At 37.3% G+C, this 17068-nt stretch overlaps 1 protein-coding gene across 1 annotated transcript; it reads left to right on the top strand.

The window, feature by feature from the left end:
* The first annotated feature begins 259 nt into the window (after window positions 1–259).
* sun2 (Sad1 and UNC84 domain containing 2) lies at window positions 260–15979 on the top strand. Its single transcript, XM_079840265.1, has 18 exons — window positions 260–594; window positions 3152–3272; window positions 3361–3488; window positions 4315–4392; window positions 4523–4582; window positions 4669–4762; window positions 6006–6067; window positions 6250–6356; window positions 7019–7096; window positions 7419–7472; window positions 7644–7687; window positions 7794–7911; window positions 8024–8242; window positions 8326–8410; window positions 12316–12431; window positions 12524–12691; window positions 12773–12862; window positions 14666–15979. The coding sequence occupies exons 2-18, from the start codon at window positions 3154–3156 to the stop codon at window positions 14777–14779; spliced, it is 1734 nt and encodes a 577-aa protein (XP_079696391.1). The 5' UTR covers window positions 260–594; window positions 3152–3153; the 3' UTR covers window positions 14780–15979.
* The last annotated feature ends 1089 nt before the right edge of the window (window positions 15980–17068 follow it).

Here is a 17068-nt window from a genome sequence, read left to right as displayed (position 1 = left end):
CGTTTGTTTATCTAGCGAGATATAAAGTGACGTTGTTTATTATTTACTTCTGAATTTTCGCACATAAACCGTTCGGGCGGTTACGTAAAGTCACCTGCTCGAGAAGGTAAGTTTGACTTCAACATAAAAATACTAAAACAGCAATTTGAACAAACAAAGAAGTAACGTGTTATGTAAAGGGATTGTGTTGTGAATGTGGAAAAACTAGAGCTCTCGTTTGACGGGCTATATTTTCTACGTAACTAAGTTACGTATGTCCGTCACAAGATGGCGCACCGAGGCTGGACAGTAGCCGTCGCTGTCTACCTCATCATCTATAAACAACCCGAAACGACATCGAGAGGTGGAGCCGCCGCGCTGACAACTGTCAAAAAAGACCCTTCCTGATAAGAAGAGCTCTTCCGTCCTCACAGCATCTTGTCGTGTCGCTTTCGAGTCCGTTATAAGCCACATAGTTGAAGTGAGTGTACCGTATCTTCCCCGAATACGACGTCTCTTTCGCTATTCCGTTATTGTGGAGCCGTTTCGGATGAGCGGTTCGCACTTTGGCAGGTTTTGACAGGCTGCATGTCTTCCTGGAGACCCACTGAGAAGGTGAGACAACCACGAGTGTGTATGAACGCCAACTTACATTTTCAAAAGCGTCGTCCATTTGCGTGCTTATGGGACTAGTCATGACATAACGAGCTGTAGAAATGATGCTGAGGGAGCATTTCAGAGAAAACGTGCTATTAAATACACATATTTCCAAGCTGTAACGTTATAGCTACTTAATGTGCAGTTGTATTCTCATTTGGGAAGTATTTTTTATTATTATTCATCAAAGAACCATTTGCTATTCCGTCCAAGAGAACATTTAATTTGAATCCACGTCAAGGAAGTGATACAGAATGACCCCGTTTTACCAAGAAAACTTCCTTTGTGGTTGAAATTGGCGCAAATATCAAGAGAACCGCCAAACTCTCACAAAGTAAGAATGGAAACTTACTGTGTGTGAATACCAGATCATGTTTGTGTATGCATGGATACTCTTGTTCATTTTATATATAAACTAATGCATAAATGTATAATAATATATTTGTTGTTGGTCATAACATAAAAATTATTATTGGCCAAAATATATGTAGTAAAATATAAAATACTTTAATTTGACCTTTAATCTAATATATACTTATACAAGTTGTTGTATATAAGTTAATAAAATTAATCATTTGCAATATTGGATGAAGAGAGGAGAGTGAAAATAGATTTACAGGTCCCCCAGTTAACAAAAAACAAATAATATGTATAATTGTATGTATAATTAAAAAAAGCTCAAGAAACAAATGAGAGAATGATGAAATCAATGAACACAGCAGAACTGTTGAAACAACACTGCCAGTTTAAAATAGCCGTTTGAGGGATTATTAGCTAAAGACCAGGATTTAGTTTTAAAGCACTGGACGTGTTGCATCAGCAAGTGCCATTTACTTCAGTTCTAATGATTGCATCTATCTCGCCATTGAAATGTATTATAGTTTTGCATTTTTAAATTAATTTTTATTTTAATCGTTTAAAATATGATATTGTGTAATATCGTTATCAATTTTGCTCTAAATTTCAGCTTAGTTTTGATTGGTTTCATTAATGCCATTGTTATTTTTAGGTTAGTTTTTATTCTGTGAACACATTTCTATTTTGCTTTTAGATATTTAGTTTCAGTTTTAGTTTTAGTAGGCTGATTATAGGTGTTAACGGAAACACTTTTCCAGTGTAGACCAAAGCAAGACAGTTATCACTTGTGCAGATATATTAATAATACAATAATGGTTTGAGATTGAACAAAGAACCAAATAAATGCAACTTAAAAGTATGAAAGTAAAAATGATGAAACATTCTGACAAAATCATTGATATTAAAGATGAAGTCTTGTTAAACATGCCTAGTTTACTTTTTTCAGCTGTACAATGTAACAGTGTGACACATCAAGAAACAGTTCAACCTGCTGTGAAGCCAGTGTGATTAAATAATGAAGTGTATATGCAGTGTGTGTGTGTCAGTGTGTGTGTGTGTGTGTGTGTGTGTTTTGCACTTGATGGATTTATTTTGCTGTAGCACCTGCGTCTTGCACATGAGCACAACATTTTTAGTATGCGGTTTCAAGTTAAAACTGCAGTCTGTATCTTGTTTTGGTTAAAAATTATCCAAAATTAATTTTTGAGCAAGTACATAACCAGCCAGTATTCAAAACTATCTCCTAACTAGCCTGATTCATAACGGTAAGCTTGTAATAATGTGTTCTAATTTGAGTGGTACTGGTCTGGACTAACTGTTTGTAATCGTCTTAGTTTCAGTTTTCGTTTACGAAAATAACCTGATACTGATATGTTGGGATTGCCGTATAAACTTGGTTATACAGTACTTTGCGTCTTGTCTCACCTTAACGTTTTCCTCTAACATTGTCTATTGAGTAGTTTGTAAGTGTGCAGGCATGTTTTTAATGCTGCTTGAGAGTATTATCTGAATCAGGATTAAGGATTTGCAGGGGGCGAAAGAATAGGTGCTTTCATTACAAATCATACATGCTTATGCTGTATTAAAGAAAATAGGCAATAGGAGCACCGAATGAGTGTTTGTATTTCTCCGTTCGCACATAAGTGTGGATTCCTAGCTAATTAAATTGTAAAATGCAGTCTGTTGTTGAGATTAACCACAATTATCTAACTTAAGGGATTTAATGTAACTGATTGAAGGGGAACTGGAGGTCCTTGGTTTGGGAATTTGCTCCACGTGCTCTCCTTCAGATAATCTGCTGCTAAAAGCTACGTCACCCTGCACGGGATGAGCCTGCCGTTGGAGATTAGGAATTACACAAAGATCAGTATCAAACTGCACTGAAACTGCAGCGAGAAGCTGTGAAATATTAAATGTCACATTTATTGCGATGTTTTTCATTTTGGTCATGTGATTCACTGTGTTTTATTGTTTTCTCGTGAGACAGTAAGGTGTTTCCTAATGAGTAAATGTAATAATAAAGAGGGAACATTTAATTCAATGCCATCTAGGGGCTTAACTACAAGTCATATTGATGTTTGAGTTATCAATCACCTGATCACTAATAAGTTAAAGCACTTTTTACACAATCTATATACTGTATTTATGTTTTCTACAGAAATGTCAAGGCGAAGCACAAGGTTAGGGCCCAAAGGGACGTCCTATCCTGATGATGACGCTGCCAGCACTAGCTCCACTGGATCCACTAGCCACATCTCTTACAAAGAGAGCCCAACCAGGTGTGTTTGCATGTGCTGAAGCCCTCAGTACATCAGATACATAGTTTGCATGTGCGGCAGTAAACCTGATACAGATGATTTCCTGCAGGATCTTCAAGAAGAGGACCAGTCGCAAGAGCGCAGGCAGTGTTTCCCGCAATTCCAGTCGCGCGAGCAGCGTGAATCAGACACTGACTGGGCAGCGCAGTGACCTCACTGCCACTGAGAAGGAGAATGGTTAGTATCTGCACACAATAATAAAATGTATTTCTGTGATGCAAAGCTGAATTTTCATCAGGCTTCAGTGTAACATGATCCTTCAGAAATCATTCTAATATCCTGATTTATTATCAACGTTGGAAACATTGTTGTGCTGTGATACTTCAGGATTCTTTGATGAATAAAAAGTTAAGAAAGAACAGCCTTCATTTAAAATAGAAAGCATGTGACACTGAAGACTGGAGTAATGGCTGAAGAAAATTCAGCTTTGCATCACAGAAAGAAATTATATTTGAAAGTATATTCAAATAGAAAACCATTATTTTAAATTGTAATAATGTTTCACAATATTACAGTTTTTTTCTGTATTTTATTTCTGGCTTGATGAGCACAAGAGACTTTCAAAAACATATATATGTACAATATACATGAAAATAAATACATGTAAAATCTACTAAAATGTATATTAATCAACTATAAATAATATATTAGTACTAAAAATAGTATATGTAATATAGAGTTTATAATATTATATTTGAGATATATATTATATTATTTATAGTAAATCACACACACACACATAAATATGTACATAAAAAAATAAAGAAAAAAAAAAAAAATATATATAGAGAGAGAATATTTTATACATGAGTAAGATATATAACAATGTATTAACACATTTATATATAAATATTAAAATAGTCCTTTAAAATATTTATGTAATATATATAAAATGGATATATCACATACACATTTTGAAGTTTGTTATTTTATATTACATAATGTAATTAAAAAATGTTTTTTTTATACATTTTATATAAAAAAAATTGTAACTGGTTTTCAGGCATGCCCGTTGCTGGATTCTCCTCTGGATATTCCTCGGCTGAGGAGCATTATGAACAAACCATAAAATCAAACCCTAGTAAGTGTGCGTTGCTAATTTTATGAATGAAAAAAATGTGGCTGGTTGGTTGGGCGTGCTGGTCCTTTTTTGAACTGTCAAGCAAAGAGCTTTGTAAAAATTAAGACAATTTATTTTTCCTTTTCTCTAGGTTCTACCCAGTCTGTAGCAGAACCAGGCTTTGGGATTTGGGACGTGTTTCACTCTCCAGGTATTACATGTACAAACCCTCCCTTCACCCACTAACATGAACAGTCTTTTTCCCCTGCAGTAGTCATGCTCTCGTGTGTGTTGCAGCTCAAGCTCTGGTGATGTTGTACTGGTGGCTGGGCACTGCGTGGTACAGCCTCACCTCGCGGCTGTCTCTGATCAATGTGTTTCTGCTCAGCAGGTACAGTGCTTTTTTTTGTGTCGTAATTACATTAAATATGACCTTACAAATATGTATTATAGTTATGCAATAACTCTCTGTAACTTTCATGCACTTCCAGAACCTTTTTATTGTCTAGACCAGGCGTGTCCAAACTCGGTCCTTAGCTCCAACTTGCCTCAACACACCTGCTGGAAGTTTCTAGTATGCCCAGTAAGACCTTGATTAGCTGGATCAGGTGTGTTTAAGTGGGGTTGGAGCTAAACTCTGCAGGACAGTGGCCCTCCAGGAGCAGGATTGGACACCCCTTGTCTAGTTCAACTTTTTTTCAGCTACCGAAAACATAGCTCATAACCATAGGGATGGCGGGTATCGTTAAGGTTTTTAATCGTCAACAGGTTTATTAAACAGCTCCCCCTTTAAGACCGAATGCAGATCTAATAATATCATATTTTCTCCCAACTATTTAGCAACAGTAGAGACTGCATTTTACAACAATCACTGATTGTGCTGAACGTTAAGTTTGGGCTTAAATGACTGTGTGCACTGCTGTGAAGGGAAGGAAGTTGTGCTAGACAGAACACGGCTAGTTTTGAATAGTTTTACCTCATATCTTCTTTTTATAATCCTTGGAAGCCAAGTTAGATTAATATCACAGGCCTAAAGTGTAACCAGACTAAACTTTTGTTTAGTTCTCTTGGCCATCGTCACTCATTAAATAGGGCTTTCTGTAGCTACACATGAGAAAACTCACTTCTGCATTGCAAATAGCAAAAATGCATCACAGACTGATGGTTGAATATGATTGCAAATAGAAACAAGTATATATAGAATATATGGCTAGATAAAATTGGCAAGATAACGTCTATATAGTAATAATAAATAGCAAGTGCATTTTCTTAATTTCTCCAGTACAGACAGCAGAACCGAAGATAGCGACGGAGCTTATCGATACTGTGTTCTTTCATAATTTAGCTCATTTAATACCAGGTTTCGGTACCCATCCCTACCTATACAGAGTCTCACAGAGACAGGAATAGCAGAGAATTGGGATTTCCATGCCTGGAAAAGTATTGGAAATGTTTAAAAACACAAATGAATGAAGATAATTTATTTATTTCTGGGTATGCTCAGCTCTAAAACATTTTAATGGCTTGCTCTCTCTTAATTTAATAATAATAATAAAAAAAAGAATACTACAAAGAAACATTTAAGAACATTAATTTGTTACACATGGTCACCTATCCTCTGTCCTTCTCTGTAGATGCACAGCAGATATGAGAAAGGCTATCCTACTGGTTCTCCTTTTCATCTTTCTCATTTTTGGTGAGACAGCTGATGGACACTCTGTTAAAATATTGAAAACAAAACCTATGTAATTCAAGATAACACAAGATCCAAAGTTTTCACTAAGCACATGTAGCTGTAATTTTTTTTTTCATGTGTTCATGTCTGATCATTTCTCATAGAGTTATCAAGAAACATTAATATGCAATTACCTGTTGCAGGAATATGGTACTGGTTCCCGTCTGCTTCTCGTTCTCCCCCTCATGAGGGTGTTTCCAGGACTTCATCTGTTAAACACACAGATGGACCCGTGAAAGCAGCTTTTGTTGTGAGTAGAACATCTCCAGCTCATTTAGTCCTCAAAAAGGTTTCATAATGCTCAGTTATTGTATGTTTCTCTTAAAGCCACCATATGTAATATTTCACCGCTAGAGGTTGCTCATTCAAAACAAAGGCGTAGCTTGATGATGCCTTGATTTCGGAGAGCTTTTATTATGGCGTGGACTAGCGATTCTGATCTTTTATCATATAACATACATTTGAGTGCATAAGTTATGCGGCGACTATGATACACTTGCTGCACACTTCAGTAAGATCAATATTAGGCATGGTACTCACTGTAAATCAAGAAAACTAGATTCAAACAATAAGACTAACTATGTTGAGCTATATAACAATGATTAATTTTCTGTCAATGAATGTCTCCAAACAGTTGCTCACCTGTCTAATAAAACATCATATATTTAAAAAAACGTCTTTGGAAATCGAGGGAAACGCGAGTATAATGTTATTGATAGATGACGCACGGACATGGTCCGTTTCCTGGTTAAAATGGCCATTTCTCTGGATTTAAGCATTCTTGAAGTCAACAAAATATATAACATTGTTCTAGTGGTTTTTGGATATTTTAATCCAAAAATCTTATATATTGTACAATATATCTTATAAATGTATTATTATTTTAGTAAATGCAATTTTTTGCTCTTTTAGGACCAACTCCAATATGCCAGCCTGTCTAAATTGAAGGATGAGATCGCCAGCTTGCACGAGATGGAGGGTAACCTGATGGTAATTCAAATCTAATCACAACTATTTATGTCTGTGTCTGTTAAAAAGGAAGACTGTAAAGCAGCTCTAAAAAGACAATAGTGTTGATTAATTTCAGTTCAATAACTGTAAAGTTCATCAATTGTGAAATGAGTTCAGCTATAAAGCAGCCCTGCAGAAAACAGAGATGTCACATCCAGTGCATCAAATCAATAATATTGCTGAATATTAAGTGTCCTCAACTAAGAAAGCAATGAAACCCAAACTCCATCAGGTGACAGAAATGGAGAAAAAACAAAAGATCTGTCCCAATTTCTTTCTCTTTGACTATCTGTTATCTCAGAGAGAAATCGAACTGCTGAAGATGGAGAGCGCAAGACAGAAGACAAACTCTGAGGTGAGGAAACGAAACTTTTGCATTGTTTTCAGTTATATCATTTCCACTGACAGTAAAACATCATCCATCTTCCTTTCAACATCCTCTGTTTCTTCTGTCATAGCAACAAAGCACAAAACAGGAAATGATGTAATTCCACCTAATTTGCATATGTGTGTGCTTGTCTCCTAGATGCAGCAAACCGATCTGAGGTCTATGAATGATCAGATGAGGAAGTTAGTGTCTTTTCAGCTTTACACTTTGATTTTGTGGACTTTATGTTTAGTCTTCTGCTGCATCATTATTTGATCCAGTGATCACATGATGTTGAATGTTCCCTAGTGTTGAGTCAGAGCGCGGGCAGCAGATTTCTGACCTGAAGTCCAGTCTCTCAAATCTAAAGTCAGCTCAAGACCTCCTCAAGGAAAGAGTTGATGCACATGACACTCTTAACACCAACGTAAGGACACGTTTTTTGCTCATTTCAATTATTCAGTGGCAAGATTTGCCTTTGATTTGATTGCAAATTGCATTTACTGATTAATCAAGTATTCATGTCATTTCTTCTGCAGCTGAGAGCAGAGCTATCCGATTGGCTAATAACACACCTGAAAGATCCAAGCTCGTTGGAATCAACTATAGTGCTCCGTCCTGAGCTGCAGAGGGCACTAGAGGAACTGGAGAAACAGATACTAGACAAACTAGCGCATGAGAAAGAGAGCAGCAGAGATGTGTGGAGGACTGTGGGGGAGACACTGCAACAGGAAGGGGCCGGAGCTGCCACTATACAAGTATGTGTCTGATTTTTAGGGCAGTCTGAAGTTTACATGAGGATCATAATGCCTTTTAATGGGTGTTTTTTTGTGCATAACAGGATGTGAAAGGAATCGTCCACAGGGCAATTAGTCTGTACAGGGCGGATGGGATTGGATTGGCGGACTATGCCTTGGAATCTTCTGGTACAAATTTCCTACATGAGAACTTGTTTATTGAGTATATTTAATATATTTTTAGATATATACAAACATACACTGCTGTCCAAACACTACTGTTGGGTTTAATATTTAATATTTTTCAAGCTTAAACTGAAGTAAAAAAAAAAAAAAGTAAAGAAAAACAGCAATATTGGGAAATATTATTAAAACTTAAAATAACTTTTTTTAAATATATTTTGGTTATATTAAAATAGAAAATGTATTATATTTATTTATAATAAACATATCATATTTAATATATCTCAATTCTGTGCTTGTCAAAGCTGAAATTTCAGAACTTTCATTTAATTTTTCATTACATTTTTTTTAATTGTTATTTATATATGTATATTTATATACACCATCAAGTTGACAAGTTTGGTGTCACAGAGTTTTTTAATAACTTTTTAAATAGATACTTTTATTAAGCAAGGATGCATTAAATTATAAAAAATTGGAATGTTAGAAAATATTTCTCTTTCAAATAAATGCTGTTTCCACAATTTCCACAAAAATATTAAGCAGCACAACCGTTTTCAACATTGATAATATTAAGAATTGTTTCTTGAGCATAGGGATGAAACGGTATGGAAATTTAACATCACGATTATAGTGACCCAAATTATCACGGTTATCAATATTATCACGGTTTTGTTCAAACGAGATGAAAGTATTCAAAAAGAACAGATGCACACACTTAAAACATTTCAACAAGTTTTATATTTGAAATTCAACAAACAACAAATAACTAAAGCAGCTCAATGCACTTTTTTAAGCTTGATTCTGTGGGATTTCCTTCCTTAATGGCCTCAATAGCAACGCATAATGCATAAATAATAATAATTTATCGTAAATATAATATCTAATATTATCTCTGTAAATATATTCTCAAGCAATATTCTCATCAGTGTTCAGCAGTGATGCATTTAAATCTAGCATGTTTTGTGTTAGAGCCCAAACAGTATCCTAGTGAAATAATGCATATCCATATTTCCATATGATTTGACAGTTTAATTATTAAATATCAAAATGTGTGCATCATACCTGACACCTAAATGATCACTTTACAGTCAGTTGTATGACTGTCATTCTCTTCAAATGCTATTGAAGTTTGAAACGTGTATAACGTTACCAATGTTGTGTTGAACTTTAGAGACGGTCCCTAAATTCGCCTGCGTTATGCCAGTCATATCAGATGCGCTGTGGTTCTGCTGTGTGTTTTAAAACAATTTTCGCTGCTGAAATAGAACAAAAACAGTCCAACACTGTATGATGAGTGAATCTCCTGCGTACATCGCACGTTTATCTCTGCTTTGAGTGCAGATTTCAGGGAGTGAGCGCGGCGCGCGCTCTGAACGCCTCTGATTATGAGACATTGCATTCATAAACTCAATATAAACACGTGTGAGTGGTTATAATGCGCAACGCGATTATAACAGACGGCGTTTGAGAAGACTATAATAAGTTCAACAGCCAGAGTGACTAGTGTGCAGCCGAAATAACGTTAACTTATACCCGCAAATGGCGGTTGTTAATGTCAAGCCCTGAATATTATCCCTTAAATGTCACCCTAGTCTTGTCTGAATTCGTTCGCTTCATATTATTTGCCAGACATAGTTTTGGTATTGAGGTCAAAGTCCACTTGCCTTGCGTTTGTAGTTTTGAAGTGTTCCCCCTATTACAGCGACTTTCTTCTGGCATGTTCTGCAGACAGGGTGACCATCTTCGATTAAAGGTCCCATGGCATGGCATTTTTCTATTATTTTATAGTGTTTTCTGAGGTGTACTTATATTATTAGTATGATTTTTACATCATAAAATGTCATAATTTAGAAATAAAAGGCATTTTTTCTATACTGCTGTTTGCCCTGTGGCTGAATGCCCTGCTTCAAGAGGCGTGTCTGCTGTGAGACTTCAGTAAAAACGCCCACTGTTGTGATTGGCTGACATCTTTGCATTTTAAATGAGCGGAGGGAGCGTGGTTTAACGAGGCACGAGCAGGCACGAGTCTGCCATAGAGACGGATGGACCTGTGTTCACTTCTCATCAGTTCTCTCAGCATGTCTCAGTTCAGGGTGAACTGTTGTAGTTACTAGCATATACTTCAGGTTATTAGTTTATTTCTAGTCGGAGGGGCTGTCACTCATGTCAGAAAATTAGTAACTTTAGTAAATTATGGATCAGCGCTGACTCGAGACGCGAACCTTTTAGAACGATTCAGTCCGATTTGGTGAACTGGTTCGGTTCACTAAAAAGAACCGATTCAAAAGAATGATTCGTTCGCGAACCGGACATCACGGAGACGAAGCGATTACTAACAAAGTTATTTATAGTAACTACTGAGTTATGAGAGCGCTGTCAGTCAGCGCGAGTTTATTGTGTTTGTATCTGAGAGTTCTGAATAAACACGAGTCCCAGTCACACCGAGTCCTCTTCATCATTATTCTACCAACTTTGTAACACATGCAATGTACCATTACAGCGAGATGAACGAGTTAGTAAGTGTTGAGTATAGCATTATTTCTAGATATGTTCCAATCATATGAATAGCGTCATTGACGCGCATTGAGTAACGTTACACAGCGCAAACAAAGACACAACAGCTGTAATCGAATGTAATCCAGTTTATTCTGGGGAAAGCTGGCTAGCCTAGCTGGATACCCTCACGCTTACCCTCCTTCTGCTTAATCTCACGCCGCGTTTGGTGCCTCCGCTGTGGGCCAGATGCAGTACTGGGGGTCGGGGATGTTGGAGGCCGAGCTTCGGCGTGCGTGAAGTTTATCTCTAAAGATGTGACTGCTGATGTTAAACAGAAAAGACTGTATGCACATTTTAGAACAGATAGACGCGACAAGGACGTACAAAAACACTGACTCACAAGATAGAAAACACGAACACACCTTTCTGTCGGGAGAGAGAGAAGTCGCTGCGTGTCCACAAATAATAAATAATAAGCTACACATAAGAAATCAATGATCACAGATCAGAAGGAACTGAAGAAAGACTTCTGTTTTCATTTGTACATCCAAACACTGAGAAACTGCCAGTGTTCACTCGTTCACAAGTAACGTTAATGATCTCGAGTGTTTGCATGGGTGTGGCAGATTCTCTGGGCGGGGGAAAGGGAGGTAACCGCTCCTGCTTGGCCGTCAAACCAGGAGACTTCAGGATTGGCTCGTCTGGCCTGTCATTTTCTCAAAGGCAGAGAGAGACAGCCAGAACTCGGGTTTACACCGATCAACATTTCTATCCACTTGGGGACAATATTCAGGCTAGGGGAACTCATATTAATGTTGAAATACCTCATAAAATGAAAATTTCATGCCATGGGACCTTTAAGTTTCCCTCAGGACTTTTGTAAAAGGCAAAATATGACCACGCCTCAGATTTGGTCCTTTTAGAGGCTGAACAATCTCCAGAGTGCTGTCACTGCCTTCTGCCATTTCTTCTCATTCAAAAACAGCGCTGCGCCAGACTGACGCTGACTGGACAAGATTTACCGCAAGTTTTCACAATCGTGATAATCACACGCGGTTTTAATGATAATTACATTTTCTACGATATTACTAACCGTCACTAAATTTTATCGTGGTTTATCGTGAAACCGGTAATCGTTTCATCCCTACTTGAGCATCAAATCATCATATTATAATGATTTCTGAAGGATCATGTGACACTAAAGACTGGAGGAATGATGCTGAAAAAAAATCAGCTTTGCCTCACAGGAATAAATGACAACAGTTATTTTAAATTGTAATAATAATTCACAATATTATCGTTTTTGCTGTATTTTTGATCAAATAATCACAGCCTCGGAGAGCATAATAGACATCTTTCATAAACATTCAACAATCTTTACTGTACAAGTCTCAATGTGTGTGTTTGTGTAGGTGCCAGCGTGTTAAACACTCGTTGCTCTGAGACATATAAGACCAGATCCGCGTGTCTGAGTGTCTTCGGCGTTCCTCTCTGGTATCATTCAGAAAGCCCTCGTACTGTTATACAGGTAACCCACAAACACTCAAATCACACTAACACTGTCCACCTGCAATTTAACACATCTGACTGTTTAAGCTTCTGTGTGTGTGTGTGTTGTAGCCTGAGCTGTATCCTGGGAAGTGTTGGGCCTTCCAAGGCTCCCAGGGTTTCCTAGTGATCGCACTGTCCTACCCAGTAAGAATCACCCACGTCTCACTCGAACACCTTCCCAAAGAGCTCTCGCCAACGGGACGCATTGACAGTGCGCCTAAGGATTTTGCTGTCTACGTGAGTCAATAAAGTTTTTTTTCCTCTTCATAACAGCGATAAAACAACAGCATTGAGATTCCTTGCCTGTTCTGTGTTCAGGGTATGTCTAATGAGACTGAAGACGGAAAGTTGCTTGGGACATTTATGTACGACCAGGATGGAGAGCCCATTCAGACATACAAGCTTCCAGTGAGTCAAAAATACACTCATCAATACTTTATCATCATCATATCACGGTAGTATGTGTGCTGTTTCTGTATTTAATATGTACACTAAAGCGACCTTTGCAAAAATAATGTACAGACTTTAACGTGCACACTGGAATGTTTTTGTGTGCATCTGTAAGGATGGGTTAAATCCAAAGACTGTTTAAAAATATGGACGTAGTGTCCATGACGTCACCCATAGGATTCTGAAGAGCAGTTTTGAAACGTAAAGTAGGGTCGAGCTGGCCATTGCCATCTTGGCAGCGCGCCATCACGCGTCACTCCCGTATAACAGAAAATGGTCAAAGAGGCGGGACGTGGGTGGAGCTGAGGTGACGCGATGACTAACAGACAGCAGACAAACAACAATCCACCTGTCACTCAAAGTTTCCACGCCCTTAATTATGCAGAACTTTAAAGGGGCTATATGCAACTTTTTCCCCAAAATAAACGTAACAATAGCCTTTTTATTTTACCATTTATGACTCAAACATCTCCTGATGAGCATACTGACACCTTGTCCGCTCACAGTGGGTGCACCTATAAGCCTGTATCCTATTTTTCCTATTTTCTGGCGGGTAGGTTTTTCCCGCGCGGTCTGCGGATGTGACGTCACCACCGCTGCGAGAGCGAGCAGAAAATAAGAGCAGTTCTGTTTTTTGGCCACAGGTGTCAGTTGCGAGTTTAAATTTCAGAAAAACGCATATAGCCCCTTTAAAGCTTTATATAATGTAAACAAATGAGTTATAAAACAATTCACCCCCCTCACAGTTGTCATGAAGGGCAAAATTAGCTGTATAAACCAAAACCACAATTTGTACCAGACTGTAAACATGTTATTTTCTGTTGTAAAGTTGGGCATTTTAACATGGGGCTCAATGAGATTCTGCTCCCTTCTGGAGCCTAGTGGCCAGTCGATGAATTGCAGTTTAAGTCACTTGCGTATGGGCGAGGTTGCCGCTTGGTTAAATCCAACAAATAAAGAGCTTAATAAAGAGTTTTTTGATCTTGTGTCCCTTTAGGGGCTCTAAGATTTTTTTATGGGTTTTTTTCAGATTTTTTATTATATCTGATCAAAAACACAGTTAAACAGTAATATTGTGAAATAGTATTACAATTTAAAATAACTGTTTTCTATTTGAATATATTTTAGAATGTAATTTATTCCTGTGATCAAAGCTGCATTTATCACCATTACTCCAGTCTTCAGTGTCACATGATTTGCTGCTCAAGAAACATTTATGATTATTATCAATGTTGAAAATAACATTGAAAATCAATGTGCTGCTTAATATTGATAAATAGAAAGTTCAAAAGAACAGCATTTATTTGAGATAGAAATGTATTGCATCATCGCTGAATAAAATTGAAAACATTTAACTGACTAATTAGAATCACTATTCACAATAATACAATGTCTGGACACAATGTATTAATTACAATTGGGGCAAAATTGTATTTAAATCCTGATAAGATATATTTTTTCATATGTAAAATATATTTTAAATATACACTCATATAAGTTATACATTTAAAAATATGGTCACACTTTAGATTAGGGTCCAATTTTCACTGTTAACCAACTATTAACAATAATTGCTGCTTATTAATAGTTAGTAAGGTAGTTGTAAAGTTTAGATATTGGGAAGGATTAAAGGATGTAGAATATGGTCATGCAGAATAAGTACTTTATAAGCACTGATAAACAGCCAATACCTAAAGTATGACCTATATATATTTTTGTGAAATCCATTCTAACGTTCTTTCTGTTTGGTCTGGCCTGTAGGAAACCTCAGACGTCTATAGCATGGCAGAGCTGAGAGTCTTGAGCAACTGGGGTCACCTGGAATACACCTGTGTGTATCGCTTCAGAGTTCACGGAGAACCTTCTCTCTACTGAGAGCCCAAGAGGATCTGACATCATGCGCTCTCTTCAGTTTCGGCTTACTTATGCAAAAAAATGTAAAGCTCAAATGCACTGCACTCTTAAAGAAAGAATCAGACGGCTTCCTAATGAACAAATACCAAAAAGCGCACATGAACGTTTGACTGATATCAGAATGTAGATCGTTTGCTCTTGAAAAAAAAATATGTCCGTTTGCATTCCTCAAACAGTGCTGATAAGAGATTTTTGTTGTTTATACAGTTTGGAATGAACTGCTGTGATTTATTTATTTTTTTTATGTAGGAAGGCCAGGCTTAAAGAGACAGTTCACCCAAAAACTAAAGTTCTGTCATCGTTTACTCAAACCTGTGTGGAAAAAAGAGAACAGAGGTAACAAAAGAGTTGATGGACCCCATTGACTTCCATAGTATGAAGTCTGAGGACTATCAACTCTTTGATTACCAGCGTTCTCCAAAAGATTTCCTTTTATGTTCAACGGAAGAAAGAAACTGAGGGTGAGTAAATGATGACAGAATTGACATTTGTGGGTGAACTGTCCCTTTAAGTTCTGTGTAACAGTAAATATAGTTTATAAAGCTTAATGAAGGACAAAAAGTGTCATGCTTAGCTAGATTTGTGTTGTTTTGCTCTGCCTTTTACATTTGTTTTATCCTCAGTATTGTGTTTTGTAATGATAGATGGTTCTGAAATGTCATCGTGGAACCATATACCTCTTAAGAAGCTTATAATATTGGATTGTTTAGATACAGTATGTCCTTATGTACCAATGCTGTTTCCTTTGAGCAGCAGTTCTGATTGCACTCTGAGACGTTGTTATTTTCCGCCCTGGATGATGAGTACACATGGGTACTGGTAATGTCAGATGGTGTACGTCTCCTCTGCGGGACGGGGGAGGTGTGGAGTCAAACTCAGGTTTTGGGTTTTCAAACCAAAGTGCTCTTGAACGCTCTTGTCCTCTGTGTGTGTATATATGTGCTTGATGATGCAGTTCTCGAAAGCACTTCAAATTCCTCGAAGGTATAAATATGTGCGTTGTTTTATTTGATGTATTATTTTATTTTGGCATCCGTCTACATTTCTCATCAAGCTTAATAGAGCTCTGATGTTAATTTGGCAAAGTTTACATGAAGTTTGTCACATTATTTTGTAAGAAAAATGTTTTTTTTTTTTAAATAAATTTGAGATGGTACATAATATGGTGTGAATGCAAATATTAATGCATGAGTTGCACACATGAGAAATGTTTATGCACGTCTGCATGTGTACTTTCCATACTTCATAATTCATGGCTAAACATCAGCCAAATCATTTGCATGGTTTTATACACAGGCAATTCAGCAACATATTTTAGACCTTGACCTATTCAAATTTGACTTTAAATGCTACCTGCCATGCACATTTAACACATTTTATGTCTATGTTAATATCTGTATGTTTGATGAAATGATCAAAATATGAGGAAAAATTATATATTCTTTAATTATTTTAAACATTAAGGAAAAACTAAACTCGGTTAAGGTATTTATCTGTATATGTATGGGCTCAATCATAGGAAACGCCATACATCAACTACCACAACATAATCAGTTGTTAATTAGGGCCCAAGCCCTGAAAGGGCGCAGAGCCCTATTGTTCTTCCTCTGTTTCTTATTATTATTATTTTATCGACTTCTCGGGCACTTTTGGGGCCCTTACCATGCTCAAAAACTCTTGAAACTTTGCACACACATCGGAATGCGCGGCCATCAGAGCCGGGCTGAAGCTGGTACCCGGGCGTGGCAGGGGGGCTCGACAGCGCCCCCTAAAGTGGTGTCTGAAAACTTGGTCTATATATCAAACACACTTGCACGAACATGTATGAAACTCGGTACACATATAGACATCATCGGGCCAAACAACTTTCGTGCTCTAAGTTACGTGTCAGCCCAACAGGAAGTGAGCTATTATGGGTTGTTCGGAAAACGCATGCTCTGGAATTTAATATACTCCTCCGAGGCCATTGTTTCGATCATTGCCAAACTCGGTCAGCATTAAGTGAACATATTCAGGATGCTAAATTGCGAGCGGATTTTTGATATCTCAAAAAGTCTGGCCGTGGCGATGCAACGAATTTATGGCGAGAAAAGGGAAACAGGAAGTGTGTTTTAACTTGTGCAAACATTGACTGGTTTGGATGAAACTTCAGCTGTGTGTTCGTTGTAAGAGGCCGATTACATGGATATGACTTTTGTGAGTCAAAGTTATAGCGCCACCAACTGGCAGCAGGAAGTGTGTCACTTTCAA

The sequence above is a fragment of the Gobio gobio genome, assembly GCF_949357685.1.
Source record: "Gobio gobio genome assembly, chromosome: 17".
Lineage (NCBI taxonomy): Eukaryota > Metazoa > Chordata > Actinopteri > Cypriniformes > Gobionidae > Gobio > Gobio gobio.
Note: the sequence above shows the minus strand (reverse complement) of the source record. Positions and strands in the feature narration are given on the sequence as shown.

What these genes read in the sequence shown, in the direction of transcription:
- sun2 (XM_079840265.1), top strand. Translation starts at nt 3,154, where the DNA reads ATGTCAAGGCGAAGCACAAGGTTAGGGCCCAAAGGGACGTCCTATCCT. An exon ending in TGCCACTGAGAAGGAGAATG is followed by an intron (nt 3,489 to 4,314) that starts GTTAGTATCTGC and finishes ACTGGTTTTCAG; the next exon opens with GCATGCCCGTTGCTGGATTC. An exon ending in ATGACACTCTTAACACCAAC is followed by an intron (nt 7,912 to 8,023) that starts GTAAGGACACGT and finishes TTTCTTCTGCAG; the next exon opens with CTGAGAGCAGAGCTATCCGA.